Source organism: Dipodomys spectabilis, unplaced genomic scaffold, assembly GCF_019054845.1.
Source record: "Dipodomys spectabilis isolate Male_0828 unplaced genomic scaffold, ASM1905484v1 ptg000480l, whole genome shotgun sequence".
NCBI classification, from domain to species: domain Eukaryota; kingdom Metazoa; phylum Chordata; class Mammalia; order Rodentia; family Heteromyidae; genus Dipodomys; species Dipodomys spectabilis.
Window position 1 is genome coordinate 322258 of NW_024871157.1, and position 15060 is coordinate 337317.

General features: G+C 62.9%; 1 protein-coding gene across 1 annotated transcript; it reads right to left on the minus strand.

The window, feature by feature from the left end:
• Window positions 1-1226: 1226 nt before the first annotated feature.
• Window positions 1227-13055, minus strand: LOC122098493 (translation initiation factor IF-2-like). Its single transcript, XM_042668941.1, has 8 exons — window positions 13028-13055; window positions 11106-12106; window positions 8256-8270; window positions 7930-8141; window positions 7744-7837; window positions 3947-4145; window positions 2041-2104; window positions 1227-1446 (listed from the first exon to the last, which is right to left on the minus strand). The coding sequence occupies exons 1-8, from the start codon at window positions 13053-13055 to the stop codon at window positions 1227-1229; spliced, it is 1833 nt and encodes a 610-aa protein (XP_042524875.1).
• Between the last annotated feature and the right edge of the window lie 2005 nt (window positions 13056-15060).

Genomic DNA, 15060 nt, shown 5'->3' on the forward strand with positions numbered 1-15060 from the left:
GGCTGTGCGGCCATCTCTGCCTCCCAGGCCAGGTCTCTCGGGCGGCCACCAGCTCTGGCCCGTGAGCTCTGCGCCCCTGACCTCGGCCCCAGCCGGCCCTGAGGGGCCACCTCTCCGGTTCAGTTCACCTCTTCCGGCTCTCCAGCTCCTGGAGAGGCAAAGGCCAGGTCTGGCAGGCCCTGCAGGCCGCGGGGCGGGCTCTGTGGGCGGCTGCGGACCCAGCAGGAATCCCACCCACGCCAGGGCCGCCCTCCTGCCTGTGTAGAACAGCTGCTCTCCCAAGGAAGTCCACACGGAAGGAAGCAGCTTCAGAAAGAGGAGCCCATTCCTCTTGACCCTGATTGCTGGATCCAGCTGTCCCTGAAGCCGGGTCTGCCTTGGGGTCAGAGGGCCCGGCGTGTTCCCCAGCCCTCCCCCAGCGGTGAGCGCCCCTACCGCCCCACCCCGCCCTCCTTCCTCCCGCTCTCCTCCCCTGCCAGCTATTGGGTGATCCGTCCTAATGTATATTTAACAGCGGCTCAAAATCAAATTAACTTAGATTGGCTAATAAACTGCAACATCCGTTTCTAAATCAAGCTACATTTTCCTCTCGAGCAGCTGAATTCACGCCTGTTGGTGTCATTGGTTGCCGTTGTAATCCTTTAACGCTGGTGCAATTGTAAGGACTTCCCAGGGAAACGGTGCGCCTTTGGTTATCTTGGGCAAATCACTATCATTTCTTGCCCTGGTTTTGGGGAGCGCGTGGCTGAGGGTGTGTGGGACCCACTGCCAAGAGGCTGGGGTGCCCCCTGGGGCCCGAGGCTTTTGCGGGGTGTGCGTTTACTGAGCGCTGACGGGATGGGCCAAGCAGACATCCTCTGGGGAAGAGGGGAGAGGTTGGGGCATCTGCGGATCCCAGCTCCGGGGTGGGGTGCCAGTTTGGCCCGGAGAGGACAGGGCGGCCCCTCCGTCCGGGCCTCTGTCGGATGCCCCGGCCCTGCCACCTCCCCAGCTTGGAATGCGCAGCCTCACCCCAAACACCATGCCAGCGCAGAGGAATCCGCGTCCAGCTCCGTCCAGTGCAGGCTGGAGCCGCCCCGGGCCGGGCCGTCACCCATGGCCCCACTGCAGGTCCCTGGCCGGCCGGCCCGGCCCTGAGGCCAGCACCAGGCAGGGGGGCCGGGCTGTGCCGCCGCGGCTCCCCGGGGCCCCGGGGCCGGCCCCAGCTCTGTCCTCAGCCGTCTGTTCTAGGTGGCCACGCGGCAGGCCATGGGAGCACCTCGCTCTGCCCAGCCTTCCAGGAGGACCTCGCCCTGGCTCCTGCAGGTGGCATTGCGTGCACCGTGCGTGGGACGGGACGTGGGCTCGGGGCTCAGTGGGGTCTGACGGGGCCGGGCGGCACGGGACGGCTTGCTCGCGTGGCCCCCTTCCAGCCAACGCGGCCGGCCAGCGGGAGGCTGGCGTTTCCTGGGGCCGGGCATGCGTGAGCTCTGTGTTCCCCATCACCCAGATGACATTCTGCTTTGTTTTATATTTTATTTTACCTGCTCTTTAAAGACCAAAAAACAATACACAGGGTCTGCACGTAACCCACAGGGCCTTGAGTTCAAGGTCCTCCGGCCTCACTGCTGGTGTACTGGGATTGTGGGCCTAGTCACAGGCCGCCCTCCCTCCCCCTCCCCTCTCTCCTCCTCCTCTTCCTCCTCCCCCTCCTCCTCCCCTCTACTCCCCCTTCCGTTTTTTTCATTTTTTAAAATGACAGTAGCTGGGTGGACACAGTGGTACACACCTATAATTCCAGCGCTTGAGCCAGGCGTAGGAGAATCTCTTGCTCAAAGCCCACTGGTCTTAAACGCTAAAGCCAGAGCCCAGGGCTTAGCGCCCAGGACAGGTGGCTTGGTACTGTCTGGGCACGGCCCCTCCCCGGCCCGGCCCGGCCTCCTGGGCGCAGGTGGCTGTGCGCATGACTCGGTGAAAGCTGCCTGTCCGCCCCAGCCAGCGATGGCTTAGCGTTATTGATCTTGTCAAAAGCAGTAATTCAAGAAAGCCATTGAAATTCACCAGAGGAAGCAGAGCCATTCCGGGTGCAGCAGATTTTTCATGGTTTTGTTATTGGCTGCAGAGCCTGGAGAAAGAGGCGGGGGCCAGGCTGAGAGTCCGAGGCGGACAGGCTGCTTGCAGCAGGAGGACGTGGCCCCGAGGCTGCCCCCACCCTGCCGGAGCCCCTCTCCCGGGAACAGCCACTGACCGCGGCCCTGGGACGTGGCAGCCTTGTCCCCACCTCTTTAATGAAGGCCAAATCCTGGCATCTCTCGGTGTCGCCCGGCGCCTGTCCCTGCAGCCCTGGTGTCCCCGGTGGTGGGGAGTGGGCGGCCTGGACGCGGGGCCGCGTCCTGTGTTCAGTGCGGGCCCTGGCCCGCCCCTCCCCCTGCACAATCCAGTCTTGGGGACTCACATGGCCTGCAGCCCCAGACCACAACTCCAGAACGTTCCGCTTCTGCAGAGACCCTGGTGCCCTCCAAGGCACCAAGGCTTTGGGGCCTGCGATCCGGTCCCTGAGTGCCAGGCCTGGCGCCCGGCCACCCCTGCATGCGAACCCCAGGGCCTGCGGGTCCACGCTGCTCCCCTCCGGCCCTGAGAGCCAGCGGGCAGTGCGTTGTCCAGTGAAGCCTGAAGCCGCCACCAACAGAGCCACAGCCGGAGCTGCCGGCGGCCATGAAAGCCGCCGCAGCAGCTTCAGGGCTCCCGCGCCCCCCAGACTTCAGGAATCAAAGTCTCCCAGCGCCTCTGCGCCACCTGGGAGCAAAGCAGCCCAGCCCGCACCCCAGGCTGCGTGCTGTGAACCCCAGCACCCCAGAAAACCAGTGCGAGGTCAGAGCGCCCCTGAATCCCATGGCTGAGACCACCAGGTCCCCAGCAGCGCCACATCCCTGCCTTGGAGCAAGCTGGCACACGACCTGGCACCCGTGGCTCACGCCTGTCGGCCCAGCTACTCAGGAGGCCGGGATCTGAGGATTGTGGTTCAGAGCCAGCCCAGGCAGGAAAGTCCAGGAGACTTTTTTTTTCTTTTTCTTTTTTTGGGGGGGTCTGGTTGTGAGGCCTGAACTCTGGGCCTGGGCGCTGTCTCTCAGCTCTTCAGCTCAAGGCTAGCGCTCTACCACTTGAGCCACAGCGCCACTTCCGGCTTTTTCTGCTTATGTGGTGCTGAGGAATCGAATCCAGGGCTTCATGCATGCAAGGCAAGCACTCTACCACTGAGCCACCTTCCCAGCCCCCAGTCCAGGAGACTCTTATCTCCAGTAAACCACCAGAAAGCTGGAATGGAGCTGTGGCTCAAGTGGTAGAGCGCCAGCCCTGAGTGAAACCCCTCAAGGAGAGTGCGCAGGCCCTGGAGTGGATTCTAGATGAACCTAGGGCTTTCAGAGCCGGCCACTTTCCCAGCCGTTTCCGGGGCTCGCTGTGGGCCCGGGCCACAGAACACAGCGTGGGGTCAGAAACCGTGACGGAGCGTGGCGGTCCAAGCAGGCCAGCCACGGCACCACACAGAACGTGGTGACAGCAGCCGCACACACGCACGCACACACGGGCAAAACCTGACGTGCAGGCAGCAGGGAGGAGCCCTGGCAGGCCACACACTCCCTCTGGCCCTCTCTATGAAGGGGGCAGTCCCTTACCCCGCTGGGGTGTGGGGGTGTGTGTGCGCGCATGCGTGTGCGTGCACATGCGCTGCTTCTGGGCTTGAACTCAAGGCCTAGGTAGTGCCCTTGAGCTGTTTCGTTCAAAGCTTGTGTTCTACCACTTGAGCCACAGCTCCACTTCTGGCTTTTTGCTGGTTAGAGATAAGAGCCTCAGACTTTCCTGCCCTGGCTGGCTTTGAACTGCGATCCTCTGATCTCAGCCTCCTGAGTAGCTAGGATGACAGGCCTGAGCCACCGGCCCCTCACTCCTGGTGCCTTTTGTTCCTCACAAACAGAGGAAGTGGTCCCCAGGTCCTGGTTAACTAAAGGGCTGAGGGTGTCGCTGCTCATCACGCGGGCCAGGCGCTCCCTTTGCTGCCTCCGCTGCTGCCGACGGCGGCGTCCAGGGCTCTCTGGCACCAGCTCCCGCCCCCCAGCCCCGGGCAGCAGCAGCAGCACCCAGCATGCAGGGAGGGCTTCTCGACCTCGCTGGCCAGATGCAGATAGGGACGCAGCTAATTTCCATCACGCCTGCGTACCGACCCTCCGTTTGCAGTCACACGAATGGCAGCTTACGACTACATGTGCTGCGGCCTCAGTTTGCCTTCATCAGCATCTTAAATCCAAGGTTTGTCTGAGTTGCACCTGGGCGGCGGTTGGGGGGCTGGCGGTCAGGCGAGTCGGGGGAGGGGGAGGGGGAGAGGTGCTGGGTGCGGGCTGAGAGTCTCGGGCTCATGGGCCCACAGCTGATCCCTCTGCCCAGTCTTCTCTGGTCCTGGCGCCCGGAGCAGGGGGCGCGGATGCCTGCCCGCCTGGCAAAGTCTCCGAGGAGGAGGCCGCCGCGGAGTGTCCCTCCCTCCAACCCTGACCCACCCCTGAGGCCCAGAGTGGCCAGCCAGGCTCAGGAAGCCCAGAGCGGCCCCGGGTCTAACCCCTGCTCTTTCCTCCACCTCCTTGCTCACACATGGCGGGCAGGCCAAGAGGTGACCTGCAGGATGGGGATGCAAGCAGCCTTTCAGGGACGGTAATCCTGGGCGCCTGCCCGTCAGGGGTGCCAGCCCACTGGGTGGCGTGGGCAGCGGGCACAGGGTTCCCCTCTACCCTAGGCAGAGCTGGGGGGCGGAACTCCCTGACTGCAGCCTCTCCTCATTCAGCCAATAGCAGTTGGAGTTGCCCCAGTCAACTGCAGCCAATGAGGAGCCAGGTCCCTCCTGCCCAAATCCATGGGGCCAATCAGGGCACGTGCCCCTCATGTCGTGATTGCCTGGGGTACCATGTGACCTGCAGTGGTCACTGAGCACCCACCCACAACTTTTCTTTTTGGTCAGTTTTGGGGCCTGAACTTGGGCCCTGGGCTCTGTCTGCTCAAGGCAAGCGCTCTACCCCTTGAGCCATAGTGCCACTTCGGTTTTCTGGTGGTTCATTGGAGGCTAGAATCTCACAGGCTTTCCTGCCCGGGCTGGCTTTGAACCGTGATCCTCAGATCTCAGCCTCCTGAGTAGCTAGGATGACAGGCGTGAGCCACCAGCGCCTGGCTTTCCCGCTGCTAATGGAGAGCAGGAGGCCTTGCCCCGGTCCACATGCAGGCAAGGAGTTCTGGGGTGCCACCGTGATTTGGGGGAGATGCTGTGGCCCAGGACAGAGATGGAGAGTGGCCCCTGGGTCTCTACTCCCTGCACCATGTCCCTGGATGTCTACACATGACCACATGACTGCCTCCGTGGGGGGGGGGGGGGGTCTGTGGTTCCCCTGGGCTTGAGGACCTGCAGGAGTCCATCTAATTGATAGGCACAGAAGATGGACCTGGGTTCCATTTGTGGAAGCCGTGGGGCCCAGGCTGACGCTCTGCCTTGTGATTTGTCAGCAGCACGGTTGGGGCGTCGGTGGCCCCAAGGCCATGACCCAGGGCCGTCACTGGCCCTCTGCAGGGCTCAGGGAATGACCGTGGCCCAGGCTCCTGCTGTGGTCCAGCCATGCTGAAGCCCAGCTTGGTCCTCTCAGGGCTCCCACAAAACCCGCCCCGGCCCGCGCAGCCTGCGCTGAGCCTGCCGGGGCTGTGCACCGCCTTCCTCCCGCCAGGCCACTGGGTTCTCTCTGAACCTGGTCCTTGGCGAGCTCCCGGCAGCTTCTCACAGGGTCTGGACGCTCAGGGCGGAGTCTGGTGAAGCTCACCCTGCTCGTGGCTCAGGCCCGCAGGCCCCGCGGCTGCAGCAGGACCTCTCAGACCCAGCGACTCGGGCTGGGGACCCTCTGAGTGCCTCCCCTTTCTCCTCTGTGCTTGGGGTCTTCAGGAATGCGCCCCAAATAGAAGCCAGGTCGTGGGCAGGGCTTCGTGATGCCCACAACCCCCCTCAGCTCTTCCTAAGCCCAGCCCAAGGACTGAGGTCCTGCCACCGCCCAGGCTGCAAGCCCGGCCTCCTGGAAGAGGCGCCGCCAGCTCTGCCAACAGCCCCTGATCCTGAGACCACCTTCACTTCAAACCTCCCCAGAGCTTCCCCACGACCCTGGTGCGCTCGAGCGCGCGCACGCACACACACGCACACGCGCAGCGTGCACGCACACAGACACGCGCGCATGTACACACACACACGCGCGCACACACACACGCGCACACACGCACACGCACGCACACACGCACACGCGCAGCGTGCGCGCACACAGACACGCGTGCATGCACACACACACACGCGCGCACACGCACACACAGACACGCAGCCAAGCGGAGCAATTTCTTCAACGCCAGCAGCGGTCAAGGTCACAGCCTCGTCCCCCATGTCCCCTCCCCACTTGGGAACTGGACTCAGGGCTTCACCATCTGTCTGAAAACAATGAGTAGGAATCGCCAGCACTGCGGGCTGGGCCATGTGGGAGGTGGGGGTGGGGCTGTGGGGTCATAAATCCAGAAGGTTCCCAGCTGAGTCAGCCTTCCTGTCGGTGGGCCAAGAATCCTCGGCCTGCCCCCCCCCCCCCCCCAGCAGCTTCCCGCAGCCTCTCGGCCAAGCCAGGCAGCTGAGGCGGCTCACAAGGCCGGGGTCTGCTGGGGGAGGGGGGGTGTGGGAGAGAGGGGTGCAGGGGGGGTGCGGGGGCGGCCTTCACCCTCCAGGCTGGGGCTGCAGGGAGGCCAGCAGGGCCACAGGGCCCCCCCCCTGCCGCCCCGCCCCGCCCGCCCCCCGCCCCCCCCCCCCCCCCCCCCGCTCTTCCCCTGTCTGAGCTGGGCGATCGCGGCCTGTCACCCCTTAGAGAGGAGGCTGCTGGCCTCCACAGGACGTGCTTGCTGGGCTGTTTTTCTGTTTTTCCTTTTTCTGCTCATTTGAATAAGTTGCTTGTGTACCCCAAAAAAAACCCCAAAATCGAGGTTACAGAGCCAGATCTGCACCTCCACGTCTTTTCGGAAACCACACACCTGGCAGACCGGGAGGCCTCCATGCGACCGAGGTCAGCCAAGGCAAAGGTCACCGGGGCTGGACACCGGTGCTGCGCCCTGCTCCCGGCCCGCCCACCTCCCTGCTCCTGGGCTCTTCTGGGGTTCCAAGCCTCACGTGGGGGGCAGAGGCGAGGCCCCTGAGCCAGCATGGACACCAGTGTCACCAGGAGCGGAGGGAGGGGCTCTGCTGCTTCACAGGGCCGCGGGGGGCTGGTGGGGGGACTCAGAGGTGAGGGAAGACCCCAGGCTCTTGGCATCTCCAAGAATTGAATGAAGCCGGACACCCATGGCTCACGCCTGTCATCCTAGCTACTCAGGAGGCTGAGATCTGAGGATCATGGTTCAAAACCAGCCCGAGACTCTTATCTCTAATTGACTACTCAAAAAAAGCTAGAAGTGGCGCTGCGGCTCAAGTGGTAGAGCACTCACGTTGAGCACCGAGAAGCTCATAGACAGCACCCAGGCCCTGAGTTCAAGCCCCAGGACTGGCAAAAACAAAAAAACTGAGTGACAATGCACACAGCGGCAAAGTGGTGAGTGAGGAGAGAGAGAGAGAGAGAGAGAGAGCGCCTGTTGGCGGTACCCGCTGTCCCTCGGTTTGGTTAGTACTGCCCTGGCAGTCCCCCCTCCCAGGGAGAAATCCTAACCCCAACTGTCCCTCACGGAGGACACCTGGGAGGCCTTGGACGACACAGGACTCAGGTCTCCTAGGTCAGGAGAGGGCAGGTCAGGTAACCTGACCTCCAAGGAGGAGGCCCTGGGTACGGGAGCACCCGCTGGGATGAGGAGTGGCAAGGGCAAAGGTCCTGAGGTCAGGACTGTTTGGTCCAAGGAACGGAGCAGACGCACTGGGTGCCGTAGGAGGCCTCAGCAGCCGGGGCTCCCTGAGTCCAGCCAGCAAACGCGGCAGCTTCCCGAAGGAGAACGCCAGGCGGCTTGTCCAGACCAGCCCCTCCTGGCCCGGGCTTAGCGCCTCTCCACGGGCGCTTCCCCAGGGGGCCCCTGGTGACCAAGCCCCCCACGCCCCTCAGAAGGGGTGTGGAGCCACTCTGGGCCCTGTGCTGTGAAGGGGGGGGAGGGGAGGGCAGGCACCCTCAGCCATGCCCTCGTGAGGCACGGGAGGGGGGGGTTCCCAAGACTCCCGAGGAGGGAAGCAGGGTGCTGCGAGCCATTACTGGGGCACGGAGAACCTGGAGGGGGAAAGGGGCCGGGGAACACAGCCCAAGAGGGGTCAGAATCTGACCCCAAACCCTCCACGGAGGCCTCAGCCGGACAGGTCACAGCGCCTCTCCAATGGCCATCAGAGGCCATGGCCCCATGGTAGATGGGGGAAACTGAGGCTCTGCCCCTGGAGGGCAGGTTCTGGGCCTAGCTCCCTCCGGGGCTGGGTGGGGCGTGGCTGCTGCTCCCGGATCCTCTTCCCTCTGCATCTGGGTGGTCTGGGCGGGGAGAGGGCGGGCAGGGAGCTGTCCTCACCCCCCATGGCCCCCTGCCTGTACTCCAGGCCTCTCAGAAGCCCCCACACCCCAAACACAAGGCCTGTTGACGCCAAACTGTGACAGCCCCTGGCGGGCTGGGGCAAAGCTGGGATTCAACAGCAGACACATGTACCCCAGTTCTCAGGCTGGACTCGGGGTGCCTGCACGGCGAGGCTCCTGGCCTGTGCTAGAGGCTCCAGCAGAGGGGCTCTGGCCTTGTGCCCCGGGCGGGGGGCTCCCAGAGCCCTATCCCTAACGCCATCCTTTTGGGGTCCCAAGCGCTCGGGTGGGCCCCGGCGAAGTCCTGGTGTACTGCCTGAGCGTGCTCTGCGGGGGAGGGCACCTGGGCCAGCTGAGACGCACCCCCAGCGGCCACCTGTTCTGGTGCGTGTGGCTGCCTAGTCTGCCAACCTGTGGGTGTGAGGCAGCCCGGGAGGGAGCCCCGGGGTGCCACTCACCACTGGAGGCTGATGGGTAGTCAGCCTGGTGAGACAGCCCCCCCCCCTCGCTCCCCACTTGTCCTGAGCCCATCAGGAGTCTCAGCAGGTAAGTTCACCTTGGTGTCTACCTTGCAGGAGCCTGGGCTCATACAGAGAACGGCCAGCTGAGCTGGAGCAGGGGGAGATAAGGGGACCAGCCTTGGTGCCTGGGTGGGTCCCTGTGTCCTTTCTGGGACCATACCCCCTGCCTTCTCCCCAAGATCTTGTGCTTGTGGTCCGGACCCCACTTCTGTGACTTGGAGCCCATGGGTTCTGACAGAGATGCAGATTCTGACCAGGGTCTGCACTGGAATCCAACAGCTGCTTTCTTCTGCTGGGACTACAGTAGGTGCTCAATGAGGGACAGTGTGGGGCGGGGCATGCCCCGCCTCCCCGGCCCTGCAGGAGCTCTGGCTCCTGGCACCTGGTCAGGGCTGGACTGGGCACTGCTCTTATGACTGTTTTTGAAGTTATCTGGACCCGTGTTTCCCTGTACCCAGCGTAGCACAGGAATGCTTCTCCTTCTTTGATTGTGGTGATTTTTTCCTTCTGCTGGACAAGCATCTGCCCTGTGCCACCAAAATCCTAGGCAACGGCCCCTTGCTCTTGAGGAGCAGGACATAAATCCGAATCCCTACTCTACTTCCTGCATTTATGAAATGAGGATTTTCATGCTGGACCGGGCAGTGTTCAAGCTCTCTGGGATTGACTAGTGATGTGTGTCCTGGGCAGCATCATCACTTTGTCTACTGGGGAGGCTGGGGGACAGGATTCTGGCATGACTCCCCTCTGCCGGGAGCTGGGAGGTGAGGCCAGGCTGGCTCTGCATGGCTGCTGTCCCAAGGCTGGATGCTCCCAGGTAACAGACCGCGACTGGCCTGCAGTTCCTAGGGAAGCAGAAGGAAGACGGGGTAGGAGGTGGAGCCCGCAGGCCTGGGCCCCCCACAGTCCTGGGGGGGCCTGCTGCTGTACACTCATCCCTCCTTGTTCCAATTATGTCGAGAGAGTCATTATAATTTTATGTTTTCTAGATTAACACTTTTGCTCAAGGGCAGAGTAATTAGCAAGCGGCTGGGAGTTTATAGCATTGCTGCCAGTCTGGAGGGGAAGTTTTCTGAGAGAATCTTGGGGAAAGTCCTGAATGGGGGTGTAAGCCAGCAGGTGAACCAGGACAGCCCCCATGCCCCCCAATCCCTGTCACACCATCCAGGGCCTCCACTGTGGATTGGCCTCCCCTCCCCGTTTCTCCTCTCCATCGCCGCCTCTCTTCCCGGGGTTCCTGAGGACATGGAGCCGCTGGATTACGCAGGATCATCTCCTGGGCCTCAGTGTAATGGCCCTGGGCGGGGAGCAGGTACTGTGCCCCCCAGCTGACATCCTCTGAAAGCATTGGGGAGGGGGCTTCATTTATTTAATTAAATTGGGGGCAGAAAGGTGCTGGGGGTGGAACCCAGGGCCTCGCACGGCCAAGCAAGCGCTGGAGCACTGAGCCTCCCGCAGCCTCTGTGGCCGCAGTGGCACTGCCTTGGTCTCCAGACCCCTCAGGCTCTCTGGGGAGTGGGCTACCGCCAGTGGGGGACCAGCCGGGCCACCAGGGAGGCGAAGAGGACGTGGAGATGCCCAGTCTGCAGTCTGCTGGGTCTGTGTCTCTGGAAAGGACAGCTCTGCTGGCCACAGCCGCCCGCAGAGCTGGGCTCCAGGTTACTTCTGGGGAGCCAGGGCCGGCAGAGCTGCAGAGCTAACCTTGACCTCAGCCCAGAGGACAGTGCCTGCTCTCCAGCTGCTTGTGGGTGGTGGGAACTGAGGCACTGCGCTGAGCATGTGCTCACTGTGGGAAGAACAGGGCGTCCCACCCAAGGACAGCCCAGCCAGAGTCCTTGAAAAGGTCAGCTGGCCAGCAGTGACTCAGACAGCCTCTGGGAAAGAGCCACCAACTCATGGAGCAGCACCGATTAACCGCTTGCTGTGTACCACACATGCCAGCATCCCACAGTGCACATGCCAGCATCCCATAATGCCCATGCCGACATCCCATAATGTCCACGCCAGCATCCCATAATGCCCACACCGACGTCCCGTAATGCCCACGCCGATGTCCCGTAATGCCCACGCCGACATCCCGTAATGCCCACGCTGGTATCCCACAACACGCGTGCCGTCGTGCGCCTGGCCGCACACAGGGAGCCGGGCGGAGCGCGCAGGCCGCCATCTGCCCCGACTGCGCCGACCGGCCAGGTGTGGAGACCAGGCGCCTAGCAAGCCCCGGGATCCACGGCTGCGGTACCGAGCCCGAGCCAGCGGGCCCCTGGGCGCAGCGCGGCGAGCGGGGGGACAGCAGAGCTCCTGCAGATGCGGCGAGGCGGGGGGCGCGGGCCCGTGGGCGCGGAGTGGGGGGCATGTGCCCCGTGGGCGCGGAGTGGGGGGCATGTGCCCCGTGGGAGCGGAGTGGGGGACGCAGGCCCGTGGGTGCGAGGCGGGGGACGCAGGCCCGTGGGCACGGAGTGGGGGGTGCGGGCCCCATGGGCGCAGCGGGGCCAGGCCGGCTGGCCAAGCGCCCCACGTCCCACACACCGCCTTCTGGCGGCCGCGGTGGAGTTTCCAGTCCCGCCAGTGGCCGGGGCGCCCGGAGGTCTGAGGATGCGCGTGGGACAGGGCGCCGCCCAGGGCCGGCACAGCCCTGGGCACTGGCCACGTGGGCTCCCCCGGGGGCAGGGGCCCCGCTGTGGCCGGCCCCACCGACCTGGCGCGGCACCACGCTGGGGCCTCCAGCCGGCTGGGCCTCAGGGTCCCCACAGGGCAGCCGTGGGGGCCCCGTGGCCTCAAGCCGGCTCTGGCAGAACAAGGCCGGGCCGGCCCTCCGCCCATGCCCGGGGCGGGCCTTTGCGCGGGTCCCGGTGGCACCGTGTGGCCGAGGTGGAGTCACCGCTGCCCTCGGTGGCAGCCCCTCCTCGTGGGCACTGGGACTGCAGCCAGCACAGCCTGAGGGCAGAGGCGCTCGGCCCCTATCAGCTCTGCGGCCACCCCCGGAGGCCAGCCAGAGCCCTGCCCGTTGGCACTTGCTTGCAGCTCCTGTGGGGGGAAGGGCAAGGACACGGGGTCCTTTGCAGAGCCATCCTCTGGGGAGCAGGCCGGAGAGGCCACGCAGGGGAGCGGGGCCCAGCCGGGCTGCCCCCGTGCCCAGCTGCCCAACTGTCTGACCTGGAAAACACACATCTCCATGCCTCCCATTCAGCCTGGCTCGGGGATCATTTATTCACTCAGCGAGCACTCGCTGCCCCTCTCCCCCACTGTTGAGACACAGTCCTCTGTTTTGTGCTTGCCCGCTTTGAGGAAGCAGCGGCCGCGAGCCACACTTATTTGGTCCAATGTGCAGAGGGCTCTGGCTATGGGGACTCAGGAGGAGAGGCTGCCTGCCCCTTGGAGGCTGGCTGCTCTGTGCCTCAGTTTCCACATCAAGGCATGAAGAGCCGCACTGTGCCATGGGCACAGACCCAGCACGACCTGTCTGCCCCCAGCAGTGCTTTGCCAGGGGACCGTGGGGCTGTCCTTTCCAGGCAGGTCCCCCACAAGCCTGCTCCCCCACTTCTCTCAGCTGCCCTTGTCTGTGGAGGCAGGAGGCAGGGAGGCCGTCCCAGGGCCGAGCCTTGGCCCCAGGCTCCCAGGGCCGAGGACAGCACGGGGCCAGTTGGTAGTTATGCCAGTTTCTGCCTGACTCTAAGTCCTCCAGGCCTGGCCAGGCCCTCAGCTCCGTCCTCCTGGGACACTGAGGCCTTATCTTCCAGAATTATTTTGAGAAGTCCTGAAATGGGAGCTTTAGCCCAAGGAATCTTCCAGACATGAGAAAAGCCGCTTCCCTAAGAAGGAAGGCAGGAAGGCCTTTGGAGAGGACATAGTCAGGGGTCACCTGACTATGGTTCAAATTCTACCTTTCACTTTGGGTGATCTGGAGCGGGTTCCCTGACTGCCCCTGCCCTCGTTTCCCCATCTTACCGCGGTGAAGCTGGTACACTGCAGTCATCAACACAGGCCATGCCTGTGGTGTTGTGACGGTTTATGCTGTTAGAACAGGAGGGCTGGGGACCTTCCCTGGCAGGAAGAGGCGAGTGGCAGGCAGTGAGCTCGTTGGTGCCTCTCAGGATGGTTGGTGCCCCACAGGGATGCACCCAGTGCTCCTCTGCAACCTCTGCGCTTGGGGGGAGTCTGCAGCTGAGTTGGAGTTGGGTGGAAAAGATGATCATGGTTGATTAGTGCTGCCTAATATCTGTGAGCATGATCATCAATGAGTGCTGCCTGAGTTCAGTGAGAAGGAAGGTCATGATTGATTAGATATGCCTGACTCCAGTGAAAAGATGGCCATGGTCAATTAGTGCTGTCTGAATTCAGTGGGGCGTGGGGGGGGGGTGGGGGGGGAGGAATGATCATGATCAATTAGTGATGCCTGAGTTCAGTGGTGAGGATGATCATGTTCGATTATTGCTGCCTGAGTTCAGTGAGACTGATGATCATGGTGGATTAGTGATGCCTGCCCTGAGCATAGGTATCAAGCATTAGCTGGTGAGCTGTGGACTTCCTGTTGTTGGGCTGATTAATGTCTTCCCTGTAGGTTGAGGGCAGTAGCTGTTGATTAGGACTGTACATCAGGATCTTTTAGTAAGGATTAGATAAATGCATGTTTCCTGGCTTTGCACTGACCTGAAGTAGGGTTTGGACCACACTTAAAACTCTCTAGGGAGTTCTGATGCCTGCCCGGACTGAAACTTGCCCATAGAGAAAAAGAGGGTCCCCAGCCCAGGCCTAGGGCCGTACAAACAGCTTGGCCCTTACTCCCATGTGGAGAACATGGCTCTGGAGGAACAGGTTCCTGAGAACCACAGGGAGATGCTGCTGCCACCACCTCCATTGGCCCGCCAGCCTGCCTCCTCCCCCAGTGAGAGGTGGGACCCCCACTCTGCCCGTCTGCAGCAGGCCAGGCTCCCCCTTCCCTGTTTCAGATACTTCCTGCCCCCCCCTCACACACACACACACACACACACACACACACACACACAGGAGTGACCATAACGTGACCTGCTTTCCAGATGAGGGACAGCATTGGCTCATGGAAAGGGTGGCCTGGGGACTCGGGTGGTCCTGGGACCACTGCCACCCTGGGTTGTCTTGGACCGTATGTGGGGGCTCCCCCTCCATCCCCACCTCCCCATCCTCAGCCTCTCCCACCTTAAGCACCTGCAGAGGAAGAAGGCTGGTCCCCTGGGAGCTCCCAGCCCCCTAAGGCTGCCCCCACTGTACCCCCTAGGCAGAAGGGAGCTGCAGTGTCTGCCATCCTAGCTACTCTGTGGCTGAGATCTGAGGATCACAGTTCAAAGCCAGCCCAGACAGAAATCTGTGAGAGCCTATCGATCTCGCTCTCTTTCTTGCCAGTCCTAGGGCTTGAACTCAGGGCCTGGGCACTGTCCTTGAGCTGCTTTTGCTAGCACTCTACCACTTGAGCCACAGTGCCACTTCTGGCTTTTTCTGTATATGTGGTATTGAGGAATGGAACCCAGCAGGGCTTCATGCATGCTAGGCAAGCACTCTACCATTAAGCCACATTCCCAGCTCTCTGAGTTTCTTATCTCCAGTTAACCAGCAAGAGCTAGAAAAGCTGGAAGTGGAGGTGTGTGTGTTGGGGGGAGAACTCCAGAAGGCAGGCAGCCAAGTGTCCTACTCAGTGGGTCAAGCCAGGACCTGGCCACAGGACTGTGGGCAGCGTCCCAGGTGGCCGGGAAGTCAGGCTAAGGCCCTGGGGAGGAACGCCCACAGGCCAAGGTGTTTGGGGGGGGGGTGTGGGGGGGGAGCCGCGCTGCCTGGCTGCCTCTGCCCCACCTTCCTGGACTCTCCTGAGCTTGCCTGGTGATTTTTCCTCACTCCCAGGCGCGCGGCCTCCTTTGAAGTCTCGGCCAGCTGACTGGGTCAGCCTGTTCCCCAGCCTGGCCCCGGGCCTGGCGGAGAGGCCTCTGGGAGATGGTGTGCTCCGCCGAGCA